The following is a 19,599-nucleotide window of genomic DNA, read 5'->3' as shown; positions in this document are numbered from 1 at the left end:
ATTTGGGACCTCACTACTCAGCTGGGATCCACGCTGGGCGACAAAAGCAGCAGCAGATAGAATACACCTGCAGTGTGTCTGTCTGACAAACAAGGAAAGAATGTTCCGACATGGCGTTCCAGGGACAGTGGGAGTGAGGGAAGCTGCTGTTAATCTGCTGTTTCAGAGCCAACGCTGTGACTGGGATAAAGGGCCTTTATCTTCACAAGCGTCCCATCTCGGAATTCCTCACCACACTGGGAGTCTTTCCAAATGGCATTCCGTTATCTCTCCAAAGGCAACTCCTCCAAGTGACTGAAAAAGTGTGCAGTGTTTGAAACCAGAAAGCAGACAAATCTTGGGCTCAAGGCTCCTCCCATCAGTTTGAAAGCTCCCTCCCCTCTTCATTGTTAACACATCCATCACCTTCTCAGTCACTGACAGTTTGTTTCCATTTTCATTGCAGGAATTCACAGGGGGGGTTTCTTAAAATACTGATTTCAAACTCTTCTGCACCCCTCCCCCCATACCCTCCAATAGGGTTCGGTTGGGTCAGCCTGGGCAGTGAATGTCGACTGGCAGTTTGGTCAAGGGAGGTGGCACTTCCTTCGGTAGCTGGTATCTGGGACAATCTCCTCCTCACCCCTACGTTGCGAGGTCAGTTAAGAGAGTGGGCACGGAGGGTGAGGCTTCAGGCCTTTGCAGAGAGAGAGGTAACTCCACGGGAGGGCTGCAACACCCGCTCCACCCCCCTCCCCTCCCCCGACCTTGGTATTCCATAGAAGGGAGAGCGACATCTACTGAAATCACCGGCAGCCAAATTCCACTGGCTCTCTCAAAAACTGTCTAGAGGATTCAAGTTTCAACCAATAAATAACTGAAATATGATTGACGTTCCTCTTGAGATGGCAGGTGAGATTGGTGCTACTCTGAGTGGCACCTGACAAAGGGCACATACACTCTGCCATGTGCCCTTGCAGTACTTTGCTCCTCTTCATAGCAGCACCAGTCTGGGAAGGCAGAGACCCTGGACTTATAAACAGGTCTCTTTGGGGACTCGGGCCATCATATTTACAGGGTCCCCTGTACCACAGGGTATTAAATAGGGGCAACTCCTTCATCGAAAGAAGCCCTTCAAACGGAGACTGAATTCATTCGAGGGCCATTAGCACTGCAGCAGGAATTGGAGTGAGAAAGACGAGGTTGGGGGGGTGGGGGTGGGGGTGGGGGTGGTGATGTTGTGGGCAGAATAAAGTGGGGAAAAATGGAGGCTGGGACATCAGGAGCGGTTTCAGGGTCTTTGAGCTTAGGGGGAAGAACGAGAGGGGCGTAGGTGAAAAAAAATCATAACTTGGAGGATGTAGAGAGGCCCACCGTCTGATTATACAGCATCCCACACAAAATTGGGATTCAGAGGTCACCTTCATTAAACACACATGTACCCGCAAGCATAATGCAAAAAATAATGAAGATCTCACAGTATTTACACAAGGTGAGTACACAAGTGGACAGAGGGGAGCAGGAACCCTTCTCTACAAACTAGTGAGTCCTGGTGGTCAGCTGACAGTGTCATAACCTTTCGGGAAGGTACAGTTTATGGACACACATTGCACAGGCCAATTCTCCTCATCTGTCCAGCATCTTTGCGAAGTGGTCAATACTGTCCCTTGGCCCAAGGGCAGCTGCAGGGTGGTTTCACCTCGGTCTTCAGGCAGTGTCATGTGACCGGTATCCCGGATACTGTGGACAGAGACCCCCCCCCCCCACCACCACCTTCAGTCAGAGGAGGGCAAGCCAAGGGGAGGGGATGGAAAGGGAGGGGGGGGGAAGGTTGGGGGTGGGGGGGGGCGGGGTTGGCGGTGGTGGGGATGTGGGGCCAGGCTCTGCAGCTCTGAAGTTCCAATGTTACAGGTCAATGCCCTTGACCAGCGAGGCTTCCAGCGTGATGTTGAACTCATGCAGCGTCTGCAGGACCCGGATTAGTGAGTTGACAGCGGCGTGATCCCGGAGCAGGGCACCATCTTCATACATCCTGGAGATCACCGGGCATTCCGCTAGCAGCGGGATCCACTGGGGTAACAGGTGATCCCTGTGTTGCAGAGAGAGGGGGCAGGGAGGGGGGAAAGAGAAGCAAATTGAAGAACTGATTCGAAGTGGGGCTCACCGTGCACCTTCCCCCTTCAATCCCCTTTCTCAATGAGCTACAATCTCTGTCACATTCCCAGGTTCAACCAGATCTGGATATCATGTCTCTCCACTCCCCTCCACCTCCATCCCCTCACCTCCACCACCCACCCATCCATTACCCTCCATTGTCCTCCACTCCACGGCTCTCCCCTCCCTTCCACCGCTCTCCCCTCCCCTCCACCACCCACTCCCCTTCTCCACTGCCGTCCCCTCCTCCACTAACTCCCCTCCTCCACCCCCTCCCCTCCACCGCCCTCCACCAGTCTCCAAGATCCTGGTGTCTCTGTGACCTCACATTCCCATCATTGGGAAGTTGTGCCTCCAGTTGCCAAGGTCCTAATGATGTGGAGCTCCCTCCCTCAGGATCTTTTACATATCTCTCTCTCTCCTTGTGCTAAAATACTTCTCCAACCTATCTCCCATCTATCAAGTGCGAGGTCACTCGTCCGTGTATTCCACCTTTTGCTCACAGCTTAATAACACTCTCTACACGGGGTGGGGGGAAGAAAGACAGAGAGAGAGATACAGATGGAGAGATAGAATGAGCTGAAGACAGGGAGAGAGAGAGAGAAAGAGAGAGTCAGCAAAAGTATGTCGGGAGAAAGAGAGAGTGAGTGAGTGGCATGCTAGAGTGTGAGGGGAGTGTGAAAAATAGAGGGGGTGGGGAGAAAGAGAGAGGGAAGAGAGGGACAGTGGGAGAAAAAGAATATTACATGAAAGAGAGGGAGAGAGAATAAATGAGAGAATATCAAGGGAAAGGAATAGGCAGAGGGAAAAAGAGAACTGTGAGCAATGGCGCAGGATAGAGGTGGCAACAGGGAGCTGGGAGGGACAGCTGATCAAAATTGGCAAGAGGAGGGTCAGAGAGTGAAGTTGCAAACTGAAGATAGGTAGTAAATTTGAAGGGGATGCAGGGGTCAGGGCGATGGAGAGGGTCAGCGCAAGGAAGAGGGTCAGGATGAGGGAGAGGGAGTGGATGAGGGCGAGGGAGTGGGTCAGGGCGAGGACAAGGGAGTGGGTCGGGGTGAGGGAGTGGGAGTGGGTCAGGCAAAGGCGAGGGAGTGGGTCAGGCGAGGGTGTGGGAGTGGGTTAGGGAGAGGGAGAGAGAGTGGGTCAGAGCGAGGGCAAGGGAGTGGGAGTGGGTCAGAGCGAGGGAGTGGGTCAGGGCGAGGGGGAGGGAGAGGGAGTGGGTCAGGGCGAGGGCGAGGGAGTGGGAGTGGGTCAGAGCGAGGACGAGGGAGTGGGAGTGGGTCAGGGAGAGGGCGAGGGCGAGGGTGAGGGCCAGGAAGTGGGTCAGGGCAAGAGAGTCAATGAGTCAGAAGGATGATTTTTGGGATTGTCAGGTTCAAAAACATGCAGTTAGTTTTTTTTTTAAATTTAAAAACTCTCACTGGGCCAGAAGCATTAATTCTGTTTTCTCTCCACAGATGCTGCAAGACCTGCTGAGTTTCTGCAGCAATTTCGAGTCATGGGGTTGTACAGTTATACAGCACAGAAACAGACCCTTCGGTCTAATTTGCGTGTGCTAACCAGATATCCTAAATTCTAAATCCTTCCCATTCATGTACTCATCCTGATGCCTTTTAAACATTGTAATTGTACCAGGCTCCACCACTTCCTCTGGCAGCTCATTCCATACTCGCACCACCCTCTGTGTGAAAAAGTTACCCCTGAGGTCTATTTTAAATCTTTCCCCCTCTCACCATAAACCTATGCCCTCTAGTTTTGGACTCCCCAAGCCTGGGGAAAAGACCTTGGCCATTCATCCTATCCACGTCCCTCATGATTTTATAAACCTCGATAAGGCCACCCTCTCATGCTCCAGGGAAAATAGTCCCAGCCTATTCAGCCTCTTCCTACAGCTCAAACCCTCCAATTCCTTGTAAATCTTTTCTGAACACTTGCAAGTTTAACAACATCTTTCCTCTAGCAGGGAGACCAGAATTGTATGCAGTATTCTAAAAGTGGCATCATAAATATCCTGTACAGCCGCAACATGACCTCCCAACTCCTGTACTCAATGCACTGACCAATGAAGACAAGTGTGCCCTGTCCACCTACAATTCCACTTTCAATGAACAATGCACCTGCACCCCTGTTTGGCAACAGGACCCTACCATCAATCTGTATTTTAAGATTTCCAGCATCTGCAGTTTGTTGTTTTATTATAGGATTGGAATGTAACCCTCTCTTCGTGCAGGTTTCCTTACGGGAAAGTGTTTTTATTCAGGCTGTTTTAATTTAGCTTGTCATAATTTAAGAACATATTTGATGTGCTGAATAAGGGCCCTCTTGTGGCACAGTGGCAGTACCTGTACCCTGGCCTGGGAGTCATCTGTTCCAGAGGTATGTAAAGTCATGTCTGAACAGGTTGTGATGAGATGTGCCTTTAAGAAGGATTTGTTCCACCCTGTTTCGAAGAGGAGTGTTGCTAACCTGGTTCTGAGTTATCTGTTCCATAGCTGTAGGTTATTTTTAATATAGACAAAAGAAACAACAGTGGGTGGAATCAGGCTCACAGACGCAGGGTTTTGCTTTCATTTTTTTGAGGATTTGGAGTTGAAGCTGCAAGATACAGCTCTCTCTCTGCTGCTGCCAAAGCTCGCCTTCTCTCTCTGCTGCTAGATTCAATCTGTCAGTGCTCCTTTCCTAGACTGGAGATAGCAAATGAGGGAAATCCATTTTGCTGAATTTACCTTTGCCAAGGGTGTGTTTATGAGATGCTGCTATATTGGAATAGTTGATTGGTGGTAGTTAATTGCTATATTATCTTGTTAAATATTTTGACAGAGATAAAATCATGCCAATCCTTCTTTTTCTGTTTATACTATAACTGGGTTTTAAGAATAAAGTGTGTTTTGCTTAAAGCCTAGGAGTTTCATCGCATCTGGAATGCAGCACCTCACACTTTCCTTTAAATAAGATATAAGTTTGGGTCTAGGCTATCTGCTTGATATGTTTTGAGGGGGTTTGGTCTGCTCCATAATAAGGTTGATCAGAAAAATAGATTAATATAAAAAAAAGTAAGGGACAGCTGTTTAAAAAAAAAGGACAAAACTTTACAACATTTCCCTTCTGGGATTTTAGTGTCTTACCTTGCACCGAGACAGACGAGCAACTGTAACTTCCCATCCTTCCCAATACTGCGGGGCGCTGCAGAGATGGCATTGACGTACTGACAGAACGTTGCAGAGCAGCCTTTCAGCTTCAGCAGGTTTTCCTGTGAGTCCTCATCCTCCTCCGTCGCCTCAAAGTACATGACGGCTTTCTCTGTGTTTTGAGAGGTGGGGGGAAAGATCAAACTCGTGGTTGAACCCGAGAACCTGAACACCAGCTCCCCGACTGGTATAATGGGCGGGTTGGTTATACTCAGGAAATGGGACAATGGTGGGTCCACACAACTAGGTGGCAGAACTGCCGTTACCTCATTGAATGCCACAACAAGCACAAGAGCACCCCATCCCCAGTGCTGTGCCTCTCTATCTGAATGCAAATTGTTGAATAAGTCATGGACTCTATTATGGTATTGAAGGATGCCATTTAGCCCATCAATCCTTGTCTCTCCCTGTCCCCTTGGAATGCTCCAGTCCATTCCACTCCCTAGCTCTCAACTGTATTTCCTTCAAGTGTCCAAAATATTCCCTTTTGAAATCATTCATATTCTGCACTTCCACCATCCTCGTAAGAAGTGAGTTTCAAGTCATAGAGTCATAGAATCATACAGCACAGAAACAGACCCTTCAGTCCAACTCGTCTGTGCTGACCAGCTTTTCCAAACTAAACTAAACTAGTCCCATTTGCCTGCGTTTGGCCCATATCCCTCCAAAACCTTTCCTAATCATATTCCTGTCCAGGTGTCTTTTAAATATTGTAACTGCACCTGCATCTACCCACTTCCTCTGGCACTTCATTCCACATACGAACCACCCTCTGTGTGAAAAACTTGCCCCTCAGTTCCCTTTTAAATCTTTTCTCTCTTATCTTAAACCTTTGCCTGTTGGAAAAGGATCTTAGCTATTCACTTATCTATGGCCCTCATCATTTCATAAACTTTTATAAAGTCACCCCTCAGTCTCCGATGCTGCAGGGAAAAAAGTCCCAGCCCATTCAGCCTCTCCTTATAACTCAAACCCTCCAGGTCTCGATAACATCCTTGTAAATCTTTTCTGCACCCTTTCCAATTTGATGACATCCTTTCTATAGCAGGGAGAGCAGAACTGCACGCAATATTCCAAAAATGGCGTCACCAACGTCCTGTCATTACCAATCACTGTGTATCAAAAATCTCTTCCTCGGATTCCTCCTGCAGCTCTCACCCACAATCCCAGGTCCATGTCCCCTCATCCTAGTACCATCAGCTGTCATCTCCCTTGTCTACCCCTGTCACAGTCTTGTAAATCTCTAACAAATATTCCCTCGACCCCCTCTGGAGAACAACCCCAGTTTGATCAACCCAACCTGGTAGCTAAAACTCCCCTATCCTTGCAACCATCCGGGTACCTTCCCTCCACACCCTTCCAAGGACCCTCCCTGTAGTGTGGTGACCAAAAGTGAACACAGTCCCCAGATTGTAATCAAACAGAGGTTTCTATAGGTTCAGCATAACGTTCCTACTTTTGTGTTCATTATCTCTATTTTTGAAGCTCGTGATTCTACGGGGTTTGCTAAATACTCTCTCAATGCTCCCTGTCACCTTCAAAGACTGATGCGCGTGAATGCGTCTGTCTCTGCAGATCTTTAGAACCTAGCCATTAAATCTAAATTGACTCTGCCTCTGCCCTCAAACCTTTCTGTATTTGATTCCTTCTGTCACTTCTCCGCCCATTCTGTTAGACTGTGCAGTTGACGGGCATCATCCTCACTCTCAGCCACACCACTGAGCTTGGGATCTTCAGCAAATTATGAAATTTTACTCCGTACTCCAATGTTCAAGACGTTTCCATCTATCAAAAAAGCAGCAATCCCAGCACCTCCTGCTCTCTTTCAGTCTGAAAAACACCCATTCACCATGTTTTTTTGTCATTGAGCCATTTTTAAAAAAAAATATCAAGCTGACAGGGGCAGCACAGCGGCTCAGTAGTTACTACTGCTGCCTTACGGTGCCCAGAACTTGGGTTCGATTCCACCCTCGGGCGACTGTCTGTCTGGAGTTTGCATGTTCTCCCTGTGTCTGTGTGGGTTTCCTCCGGATGCTCTGGTTTCCTTCCACAGTCCAGAGATGTGCAGATTAGGTGGATTGGCCATGAGAAATATGGGGTTATGGGGATAGGGTGGTGGTGGTGGGATGCTGTTCAGAGGGTCAGTGCAGACTCGATGAGCCGAATGGCCTGCTTCCACACTGTAGGTATTCTATGAGAGTAATCCCTGTTTTGCACGAGCCTCGATTTCAGAAATCTTCTGAAGAAGGGTCAGTGGACCTGAAATTTTAACTCTGCTCTTTCCCCACACATGCTGCCAGATCTGCTGAATTTTTCCCAGCATAGAACATAGAACATAGAACAGTACAGCACAGTACAGGCCCTTTGGCCCACGATGTAGTGCCAAACTTTTACCCTAATCCTAAGGTCTATCTAACCTCCATCCCTACCTTATACTATCATCCATATGCATATCTAATAGCCGCTTAAATGCCCCTAATGAGGCCGACTCCACTACCCTCTCCGGCAATGCATTCCACGCCCCTACCACTCTCGGAGTAAAGAACCTACCTCTGGCATCTCCCCTATATCTACCTCCACTCACTTTAAAACTATGCCCCCTCGTAATAGCTACCTCCGCCCTAGGAAAAAGTCTCTGGCTGTCCACTCTATCTATACCTCTGATCATTTGGTACACCTCTATCAAGTTACCTCTCATCCTTCGTCGTTCTAAAGAGAAAAGCCCCAGCTCTCTCAACCTTTCCTCGTAAGACCTTCCCTCCATTCCAGGCAACATCCTGGTAAATCTCCTCTGCACCTTTTCCAACGCTTCCACATCTTTCCTGTAATGAGGTGACCAGACCTGGACACAATACTCCAGATGTGGCCGAACCAGGCTTTTGTATAGCTGGAGCATAACCTCATGGCTCTTGAACTCAATCCCTCTATTAATGAAAGCTAACACACCATACGCCTTCTTAACAACTCTATCCACCTGGGTGGCAGCTTTCAGGGAACTGTGGGCATGAGCCCCAAGATCCCTCTGCTCCTCCACACTGCCAAGAATCTTTCTGTTAACCCTGTATTCTGCTTTCAAGTTTGTCCTTCCAAAATGAATCACCTCACACTTTTCAGGGTTAAACTCCATCCCTGCAGGAAGCAGTTCCTGTTTTTTGTTTCTGATTTCCAACATCTGCAGTTCTTTGTTTGCAAATGGTACGCGATCCAATCGCCTTTCAAGGTCATTCGCCCTGTTTCCACAAGATGGCAATATACTGCAGATGTACACAGGCCCTTCCACAGAGTCAAGCTGTTCCCAATTACAGTTCTCAGCAGAGACAGCAGTTGACCTCAGCACCCTTACAAAGAAGAGCAGCAAGAGGACAGAAAAATAAAACTGTGCAGAGAAAGCTCTGTTCGAAAATAAAACCAGGATGGTTCCAAGTTAAATACTCTCCGTTCTCCCGTACAGAGTACAATCCTACTGATGGAAATTTGATGTAAATCCCTAATAGAATGGTAACCATCATGAATCAAAGGGTTTAAAATTGCAACAGTTAAACCAGTTCTCCCCACTGTCACATGTCAAGAAACGGCCACAGTGCTTTGTCCAGCAATGACCTTTGAGTATAGGAGTTGGGACTTTAGGTTGAGGTTGAACAGGACGTTGGTGAGGCCTCTTCTGAAGTGCTGTGTCGAGTTTTGGTGTCCCTATTGTAGGAAGGATGTTATTAAGCTGGAGAGGGTTCAGAAGAGATTTACCAGGATGTTGCTGGGAATGGAGGCTTTGAGTTATAAGGAGAGGCTGGACAGGCTGGGACTTTTTTCACTGGAGCGTAGGAGGTTGAGGGGTGACCTTATAGAGGTTTATAAAATCATGAGGGGCACAGATAAGGTGAATGACAGGTGTCTTTTCCCAAGGGCGGGGGATTTCAAGACTGGGGATATTTTTAAGGTGAGAGGACAAAGATTTTAAAAACATACGAGGGGCAATTATTTTTACACAGAAAGTGGTTCACGTGTGGAATGAACTTCCAGAAGAAGCAGTCAATGCGGGTTCAGTTACAACGTTTAAAAGACTTTTGGATAAGTATGTAAATAAGGGAGGTTTGGAGGGATAAGGGCCAATCGCAGGCAGGTGGGACTAGTTTAGTTTGGGATTATGGTTGGCATGGATTAGTTGGACTGAAGGGTCTGTTTCCGTGCTGTATGACTCTGTGACCATCAACAGAAACAAATGGCCTTCATTGTGTGATTATTAATCAACATAACATCATCAGCCCTGAAACTGTGAGGCCTTTTATGCTGTCCCTAATATCATCCTTTGTTGGTATCACACTGGGGATGGAGGAAGGCTCAGCTCTGTGTGACGTAACTGTCAATCCCTCGCACTGCCTAACAAAAGATGACAACTCAGACCTCTGGCACTCACCTATGAAGTCCCAGATGAAGACGTTTTTCTGGAAGAGTCGAGCAGACTTGAACCCATGGTGAAAGACTTGCTCCAGGGCAGAGACGAGGCCAAACTCCCCGCACAGCAGAATGGTCAGACTGCCTCTCTGTGGAAACACAACCGGTTGGGAGTTTTTGAACACAGGGCTTGCAGGAGCCTCTAACGATGATGAGGTTTATACCTTGCTGCAGGCTCATATCTCTGAGCAGTGGAATTTGTTCAGGGAAAAGTCGGAAGGCTGGATCAGGATGAATTTTCTGAGTGGGCATCTGTGCCTACAGGGGTGAACCTTTTCCAGGGGAACTGAACCACAGAGGAGCAGAGAGAGCCCAAATTCAGAGATTAGTATTATCTATTGTAGCAACAATGCAGTGACCATTGTGATTAACACCTTCCCCTCACTAGAAAGGTATATGGGATCTGAGGAATCTCAGTTCCCTGAGCAGTACGTTACAGAGTAGACTACTTGTCACTAGAAAGACCGCAGCAACAGAGACCAACAACATGGTGGTGCTAAATTTGGCCTGTCAGAGTTTACATTTTCAGTCAGAGTAAAGCAAGTGGAAATGCAACAGCTGAAAACCATGCCCAGCAAATGCCTGACATTGCCCATCGGCAACGCAAGTTTAAAAGGAGACCAACGGCAACCTGAGGAAATGTGTTCTTTCTTCACAGCAAGGATTGGCAACACGCTGCCTGACAGAGGCTGATCCAATCCCAGCTTTCCAAAGGGTTTGGGATAGGAACCTCAGGAGAAATACATCCGCAGGGTCCCGGGGATAAAGGTGGGTGAGCGGGACTGGCTGAGCTGCTCCTGCAGGGACGCAACGCAGATATGTCCTGAATCCTTGGATAACCATTGTACCTTTGAAAGAACAAGGGACTGGCCAAACTGGGCCACTGGCAAATATATGGCAAGTGGGCTTTTGTGCATCTGTAGTATGTTACATTCAAAGTGTTTGAGGTCAGTTTAATTGCAACTCGCCGAGTGTGAAGTCTGGAGGATTGGGAGGAATACACCGCCTTCACCTTCACTGAAGATTAAAGTCAAGCTAGGGTAAAGCTCACTCTCCACACGTGGGATAAGTTAGTGTCCAGGGATATGCAGGCTAGGTGGATTAGCCATGGGAATGCAGTGTTACAGGGATACAGGGATAGGTTGGGTCTGGGTGGGATGTTCTTTGGAGGGACAGTGTGGAATCGATGGGCTGAATGGCCTGCCCCCACACTGCAGGGATTCTATGATTTATATGCTTCTATGCATTTTCTGACCCCATGCTTCACTTTTTTCTGTCACTATGACAATTCTTTTGTCTCAATACTTGAAGTTTAAATGCCAGTGTGACTGGTTTTAATGGGAACTCCCCATATAAACAATTCCCAGCAGCTACCATCAGGTGTCACTGTAGCTCCATTGGTATCTGTGCCACAATATTCTCAGACACTGAAGCTACATGCAATGGGAGATTAAGTAACAAGGAATGCTGATACAAATGTTAACCTTCACTTCCTGCTGATGGGAACGTAACATGTTACCAGGTCAGCTTTACAATTCCACAAGACTGGTGCTTCATCCGACACCCCAAACAGACCAACAAACCCACATCTACCAGCAAATGCATCCTTTATCTTCCATAATAATCAGTCATCTCAAGTGCTCAGGAACCTATTCCAAGCCTGCATCAGCTCCTGGCTTGACTATTCCAGGGCCCTCCAAAGTTACCTCTCATTCCCTGCTCCATATTCTTCAGGTCAGCCCTGTTCCCAGCAATTCTGTGGTTAGGTCCCAGTACCTGCCTTTAAATTCCTAAACACTTAAATTCCTAAAAAAGACACAAATTGCTGGAAAAACTAGGCAGATCCGGCAGCATCTGTGGAGAGAGAAAGCAGAGTTAACGTTTTGGGTTCAGTGACCCTTCTTCAGAATTCTGCTGAGTTTTTCCCAGTAATTTCTGTTTTTGTTTCTGATTTCCAGCATCTGCAGTTCTTTGGAATTTTTAAAAAAATTTAAATCCCTAACATCTTGTTGAAATCATTTTGTGCTTTGCTGCTGCCCATTCTTGCAACTCTGACCCTCATCCCAAACCCCTGTGGTTCCAGCCCCTCTTGTGCATCTACAGTCCGAGTCCTCTTCCTATCCCTTGACCACTCTCCGTGAAACTTATCTCTGTCCAAATTAGCTTGTGGGTAAGGAGAGTGTGTATACAATCTTGATCCTTACAGACCACCAAAGTCCAGGTTAATTCTTGATTCAGTCCAAGTTGGCTAATTCTAGTCAAGACAGGAGCTGGGTTGCACAATTAGACTGGCCCCACTGTTAGTCCTACACCAGCCTCAGATGGAGCGAAATAAATCTGATAAAGACACAGGCAGCCCGGTGGCTCCGTGGTTAGCAGTGCTGCCTCACACTAGCAGGGACCCAGGTTTGATGCCACCCTTGGGCGACTGTCTGTGTGGAGTTTGCACATTCTCCCTGTGTCTGTGTGGGTTCCCTCCGGATGCTCCGGTTTCTTCCCACAGTCCAGAGATTATGCAGGTTAGGTCGATTGGCCATGCTAAATTGTCCAGGGATGTGCAGGTTAGGTGGATTAGTCTTGGGAATTACAGGGATAGGGTGGGTCTGGGTTGGATGCTCTTCAGAGGGTTGGTGAAATGGGCTGCTTCCACACTGTAGGAATTCCATAAGTTTTTTTATTATTCAAACGGGGGAAATGGGCATCGCTAACAAGGCCAACATTTCGTGGATTAGCCATGCTAAATTGCCCATAGTGTTCAGGGATGTGTAGCTTAGGTGGGTTATAGGGGGATGAGTCTGGGTGGGTTGCTCTGAGGGTCGGTGTGGACTTGTTGGGCCGAAGGGCCTGTTTCCACACGGTAGGGATTCTATGATTCTATGATCTATGATTTCTTCTCAATCCTTAATCAGCTTTGAAGTGAGTAGCTTTATTGGCCATTTCACAGCTGCGTTCAGAGTCAGCCATATTGCTGTTGGTCTGGAGTTACAGGTCAGCTAGACTGGGTAACAGTGGCAGATTTCGTTCTCTAAAAGGATATCAAGGAACCAGATAGGTTTGTATAACAATTGACAATGACCAACAGGCAAGTGGGGAGTATTCCATCACACTCCTGACTTGTGCCTTGTAGATTGTGAACAGGCTTTGAGGAGAAGGGAGGTAATTTTCACAAGTTAACAGAGGTATGCTGATACTCAAGGACCACATATGGCAAGAGTCAGCCACTTTGAGAAGAGAAAGAGTTCACATTTACACATATCTCCTTCCCTGACCTTGAGAAATTCAAGTGGCTTAGACCCAGTGAGGTAATTCCACAATGTCGAAAAATTGGGAGTCAATTTGTGCACAGCAAGGGAGATCAATGATCCAAGATTGTCCAACTTAAGTGTTGGTTGACGAATGATAAATTTTGATCAGGTCACTAGGAAAAACGTCTGTGCTTCTCTTCAGATACTGCAGTGGGATCTTTGACATCCGGCTAAGAAACCAGATGGGGCTTTAGTTTTATATCTCACTGAAAAGGTTGGCATGTCGGACAATGCAGCATTCCTTCAGGACTGAACTGAAATGCTCATGTCTCTAGACTGGGATTTGAACCAACAGCCCTCCAACAAGTAGACTAATGGAGTCACAGCTAACAAAAGTGACACTAGGCAAAAAAAGGAAAATAACGAACTGATGCTCACTGACATCCTCACCGAGACTCCAATGTACAATGTTTTTGAAACCTTACCTCTTTTTCTGGTTTATGAAAATGCTTCACAATATTATTTATTGATTCCCCAATTCCTTCCTGGATTTGGCCAGCATTGGGTTCTGTCAGGGAAAAATTGAAAAAAGGATTAACTGGGCTGACAGGTTCCCATGGAGAACATGATGCAAATCCGTCCACTAGTGAATGATAGCAATATATCAACAGGATGGAGGCCCATTCAATCCCTCCAGACCAAGATTCCTGCATGGTCTGTGACTTTATTCCATTTACACGCATTTGCTCACATCCCTTAGAAAAGTTGATTAACTAACATTTATCAGTTACAATTCACAGTTGATTGTGTATTGATTGATGTTTTCAGATGAGATTACTTAACTTTTACCACCCTTCGTGTGTATAAATATTTTCTACCTTCACTCCTGAAAAGTCTGGCACAAAGTTTTAGGCTCTTGTCCCACAGCCCTCCAGACAGCAAGAAAAAAAAAAATTTCTCTCTATCTATCCAATGAGTTCTCCTTGATGCTTTGAAAACTGGCAGCAAATCATACGACAGCCATCTAAATTTCATGGAGTATAACCCTAGTCTGTTTAATCTTCCCTTTGAGTTCATATATCATTTTGGTGCATTTGGAATTCACTCCCTCCAACATCCATATCTCCTTCCTATGCAAAGGTGCCCAAAACTGCTCCAGGTGTGGCCTAACTAGGGCTTTGAGCAGCTGAAGCATGACTTCTGACTCATTGTGTTCTGGCACTCTAGATATAATGCGTGTGCGGGAGAGTGTGTGTGCACGAGAGAGTGCGAGCAGGAGAGAGTGCGTGCGGGAGAGTTTGTGTGCAAGAGAGTGTGCGTGTGACAGAATGCAACTGAGAAAGCATGTGTTTGCGAGAGAATGTGACTGAGAGAGAGTGTACATGCGAGAGAGTGTGCGTGTGAGACAGTGTGTTTGTGTGCGCGCATGTGATAGAATGTGAGTGAGAGAATGTGCGAATGTGTATGTTTGTTTTTGTGTGTGAGAGAATGTGTGTCTGTGTCTGTCTGAAACCATCCAGACCTACCAGAGAGAACGCCGATGTCGCTCCGCCCACAGCCTCCAAAGCCAGCAGCTCCAGAGGGGACAATAGCACCCAGCCCTGCCAAGTCTTCACCATCCCCCCAGACCTACCCCTTACTGAGGACGAACGGTCAGTCCTCAGTAAAGGGCTCACCTTTGTCCCCCTCCACCCACACATCAACGAATACCGGTCATGTTTGGACATAGAGCAGTTTTTCTGCCGCCTCCACCTCCACGCTTATTTCTTTAACCATGAACCTAACCCTCCCTCTACTGACCCCTTCTTCCGCCTCCAACACACCCCCTCCTCCTGGACACCACCCCAAGGCCTCCTACCCTCCCTCGACCTCTTCATCTCAAACTGCCGGCGAGACATCAATCGACTCAACCTCTCCACCCCTCTCACCCACTCCAACCTCTTCCCCGCAGAACGTGCAGCCCTCCGCTCCAATCCCAACTTCACCATAAAACCCGCGGACAAGGGAGGCGCAGTTGTAGTATGGCGCACTGACCTCTACATCGCCGAGGCCAGATGCCAACTCTCCGACACCTCCTCCTACCGCCCCCTTGATCATGACCCCACCCCCGAGCACCAAACCATCATCTCCCAAACCATCCACAACCTCATCACCTCAGGTGACCTCCCACCCACGGCCTCCAACCTCATCGTTCCCCAACCCCACACCGCCCGCTTCTATCTCCTTCCCAAAATCCACAAACCTGAATGCCCTGGTCGACACATTGTCTCCGCCTGCTCCTGCCCCACCGAACTTATCTCCAACTATCTGGACTCCATTTTCTCCCCCTTGGTCCAGGAACTCCCTACCTACGTCCGTGACACCACCCATGCCCTCCACCTCCTCCAGAACTTCCAATTCCCTGGTCCCCAACACCTCATCTTTACCATGGACGTCCAGTATCTATACACCTGCATTCCCCATACAGATGGCCTAAAGGCCCTCCGCTTCTTCCTGTCCAGCAGGCCCGACCAGTCCCCCTCCACTGACACCCTCATCCGCTTAGCCGAACTCGTCCTCACCCTCAACAACTTCTCTTTCAATTCCTCCCACTTCCTACAGACAAAGGGGGTGGCCATGGGTACCCGCATGGGCCCTGTCTCTTTGTAGGTTACGTGGAACAATCCCTCTTCCGTACCTACACCGGCCCTCAACCCCACCTCTTCCTCCTTTACATTGATGACTGTATCGGCGCCACCTTGTGCTCCCACGAGGAGCTCGAACAGTTCATCCACTTCACCAACACCTTCCACCCCAACCTTAAGTTCACCTGGACCATCTCTAATACCTCCCTCTCCTTCCTGGAGCTCCCTGTCTCCATCTTGGGCAACCACCTAGAAACCGATATCCATTTCAAGCCCACCGACTCCCACAGCTACCTAGAATACTCCTCCTCCCACCCACCTTCCTGCAAAAATACTATCCCCTATTCCCAATTCCTTCGCCTCCGCCGCATCTGCTCCCAGGATGAGGCATTCCACTCCCGTACATCTCAGGTGTCCTCGTTTTTCAAGGACCGCAACTTCCCCCCCTCAGTGGTCGAGAACGCCCTCCACCGTGTCTCCCGCATTTCCCGCAACTCATCCCTCACACCCCGTCCCCGCAATAACAACCAAAAAAGAATCCCCCTCGTCCTCACGTACCACCCCACCAACCTCCGGATCCAACGCGTCATCCTCCGACACTTCCGCCATCTGCAATCCGACCCCACCACCAAAGACATCTTTCCCTCCCCACCCTTATCTGCTTTCCGGAGGGACCACTCTCTCCGTGACTCCCTTGTCCGCTCCACACTCCCCTCCAGCCCCACCACACCCGGCAATTTTCCCTGCAACCGCAGGAAGTGCTACACCTGCCCCCGTACCTCCCCCCTCACCCCCATCCCAGGCTGCAAGAAGACCTTCCACATCAAGCAGATGTTCACCTGCACATCTGCCAATGTGGTATACTGCATCCGCTGTTCCCGTTGTGGCCTCCTTTACATCGGGGAAACCAAGCGGAGGCTCAGCGACCACTTTGCAGAACATCTACGCTTGGTTCGCAATAAACAACTGCTCCTCCCAGTCGCGAACCATTTTAACTCCCCCTCCCATTCCTCAGACGACATGTCCACCCTGGGCCTCCTGCAGTGCCACAACGATGCCACCCGAAAGCTGCAGGAACAGCAACTCATATTCCGCTTGGGAACCCTGCAGCCCAATGATATCAATGTGGATTTCACAAGCTTCAAAATCTCCCCTCCCCCTACCTCATCCCAAAACCAGCCCAGCTCGTCCCCGCCTCCCTAACCTGTTCTTCCTCCCACCTATCCCCTCCTCCCACCTCAAGCCGCACCCCCATCTCCTACCTACTAACCTCATCCCGCCCCCTTGACCTGTCTGTCCTCCCTGGACTGACCTATCCCCTCCCTAACTCCCCACCTACACTCACCTTTACTGGCTCCATCCCCGCCTCTTTGACCTGTCTGTCTCCTCTCCACCTATCTTCTCCTCAATCCATCTTCTATCCGCCTCCCCCTCTCTCCCTATTTATTTCAGAACCCCCTTCCCCTCCCCCATTTCTGATGAAGGGTCTAGGCCCGAAACATCAGCCTTCCTGCTCTTCTGATGCTGCTTGGCCTGCTGTGTTCATCCAGCTCTACACCTTGTTATCTCAGATTCTCCAGCATCTGTAGTTCCTACTATCTCAGAGAGAAATATCCCACTGGAGTTCAGAGTTGGGGCTCCAATCTGCACTTGGCACGATTATCAGATGCAGGGTTTGAACCCAGCACCTTCTCATTCTGATTGAGAAACGGGAACACTGCCACAAGCTCATTCCTACAGGTCAGCTAGAGGGACACAGCATATGTTACTGAAGGGCCGTGTTATGCATTAGTCACCATCTTTTGAAGAACATGGAGCAACATCTTTGGTGTTCATTAAGTTGTGGGACGTTAATGCTGAGAATGAAACATTTTCCCATTCAGGCACTGGAGGTCAAACACTTTCAGGGACGGTCTTGACAGCACAGTTAGATGCAGAATGAGACTTCTTCTGCTTTGCTCCCAACAATGTGGGTCAGCCTCAACCTCAGAGCAGCACTCTGTAATGAATGGCAATGGGAGGCCTGTCCTAAAGAACAGTCCGAATGAACTAATGGGATCTCCATTTTCATATGGTACAGCGCTGGGCTGGAGCTGCACTTGGCCTGATGTTGCAAGGTTCCCTTGCGGCCCACGAGACAATTAGGTCACTGAGTTAAGCCGCACGCTGGGAGGTCACTCACTGGCTGTCTTCCCCCCGAGGGACGTGATGCTCAGACGGCGGGCGACGGTCGGCGATCGGAGCTGAGGTGGAGTGCGACACTGCTTGCTCAGGTCTTCCTCCACCACCGGGGTGATGAGTTCACCGACCAGGATCCGCTCCAGACTGCCATCGTCTACTCCTTTCCCAAGCCACCGTCCACAGGGGAACCTGATGCGAAGTAACACAGACCGTCAGACAAAACAACACTGCCTTCAAACCATTCCTTCCTACGGGGCCCAGGGCAATTAAATATCACTGTTTTTAAAAGACATTCTTGTGTCGTTGTTCTGTTATTGATTCATTGTATAACAAAGGCTGCACCCATCTGTGTACTTCCTAACTACCAAAGAATCATAGAGACATCCAGCATGGACACAGACCCTTCGGTCCAACTTGTCAATACTGACCAGATGTCCTGAATTAATCTACGCCCATTTGCCAGTATTTGGCCCATATCCCTCTAAACCCTTCCTATTCATGTACCCATAGTTTTCGATGTTGTAATTGTACCAGCACCTATCACTTCCTCTGGCAGCTCATTCTGTACACACACCATCCTCTGCATGAAAATGCTGCCCCTTAGGTCCCTTTTAATTCTTTCCCCTCTCACCTTAAACCTATGCCCTCTAGTGTTGGACTCCCCCACCCTGGGGAAAAAGACCTTGGCTACTCACCGTATCCATGCCCCTCATGATTTTATAAACCTCTATAAGGTCACCCGTCAGCCTCTGACGCTCCAGGGAAAAAAGCCCCAGCCTATTCAGCCTCTCCTTATAGCTCACATCCTCCAGTCCTGGCAACGTCTTTGTAAATCTTTGCTGAACTCTTTCAAGTTTAACAATGTCCTTCCTACAGCAGGGAGACCAGAACTGAATGCAGTATTCCAAAAGTGTCTGAACTAATGTCCTGTTCAGCCTCAACGTGAACCTCCCGACTCCTATACTGAATGCACTGACGAATAAAGGCAGATTTTTTATATATAAACAGATGTGTACATGTAGAAATAACTGAGTTTATGTCTGTGTATATCTCCCCTTTCTACACATATGTATAAAAAGTGTCTATGTTGTGTCCTTACCTGTAGGTATGGCCTGTAATCTCATTCCTGACCATCACACAATCCACTAACCACTTGGCCAGCAGACCTGAGTTATCATGTCCAATCCGAACCGTGGTCAGTTTGCCTAGATTCTGGCACTGGGGGATGGGAAAGAGGAGACGATTATTTTCCGTTCACAAGCCCAACAACAACTCTAAAGTCATCTTTCCGAGGGCAGTCTCTGACGGCTCAGGACTTGGATCAGAATGGCCACTCAGATGATTTTCTGGAGGGCACTGTCCCTCGAGAACCCGAATCTCAGTAGAAGCCGGCTAAAGCAATTCAAAGCGAGAAGCTCGGGTCTCTAGGTTCAAGGCTCTCTCAATAAGTCTAACAAATGGCAAAGCATATGGTGACCTGACATTGCCAGAGGTAATCCATACCAGACATCAGCTGACTTCAGATAATAAAGCACAGTGAGTTAGGAAGGGAAGTCGTTGAGGATATATTGCAACGTAACAACAACCTGCATTGATGTAGCACCTTTCCAGTATCCCCAGCGCATTATCAAACATAATTGGACACATATTAGTGTCGTGATTGTAACGAGACCAGCCAGCTAGACCTTATACAATATGAGAGATAGTAGGAACTGCAGATGCTGGAGAATCTGAGATAACAAGGTGTAGAGCTGGATGAACACAGCAGGCCAAGCA

General features: G+C 48.4%; 1 protein-coding gene across 1 annotated transcript in view; it reads right to left on the bottom strand.

The window, feature by feature from the left end:
* Nucleotides 1-1,846: 1,846 nt before the first annotated feature.
* LOC109935136 (DENN domain-containing protein 5B-like) overlaps nt 1,847-19,599 on the bottom strand; it is a 125,523-nt gene continuing 107,770 nt past the window's right edge. Inside the window, exons 7-12 of the mRNA XM_048607812.1 lie at nt 18,923-19,041; nt 17,825-18,012; nt 13,504-13,586; nt 9,736-9,862; nt 5,262-5,436; nt 1,847-2,068 (exon numbers count right to left, since the gene is read on the bottom strand). Coding sequence (XP_048463769.1) covers nt 1,885-2,068; nt 5,262-5,436; nt 9,736-9,862; nt 13,504-13,586; nt 17,825-18,012; nt 18,923-19,041 — 876 coding nt within the window. The 3' untranslated portion in view covers nt 1,847-1,884. The remainder of the gene's footprint in view (nt 2,069-5,261; nt 5,437-9,735; nt 9,863-13,503; nt 13,587-17,824; nt 18,013-18,922; nt 19,042-19,599) is intronic.

This window comes from Rhincodon typus, chromosome 18 (assembly GCF_021869965.1).
Source record: "Rhincodon typus isolate 14 chromosome 18, sRhiTyp1.1, whole genome shotgun sequence".
Taxonomy (NCBI): domain Eukaryota; kingdom Metazoa; phylum Chordata; class Chondrichthyes; order Orectolobiformes; family Rhincodontidae; genus Rhincodon; species Rhincodon typus.
Note: the sequence above shows the minus strand (reverse complement) of the source record. Positions and strands in the feature narration are given on the sequence as shown.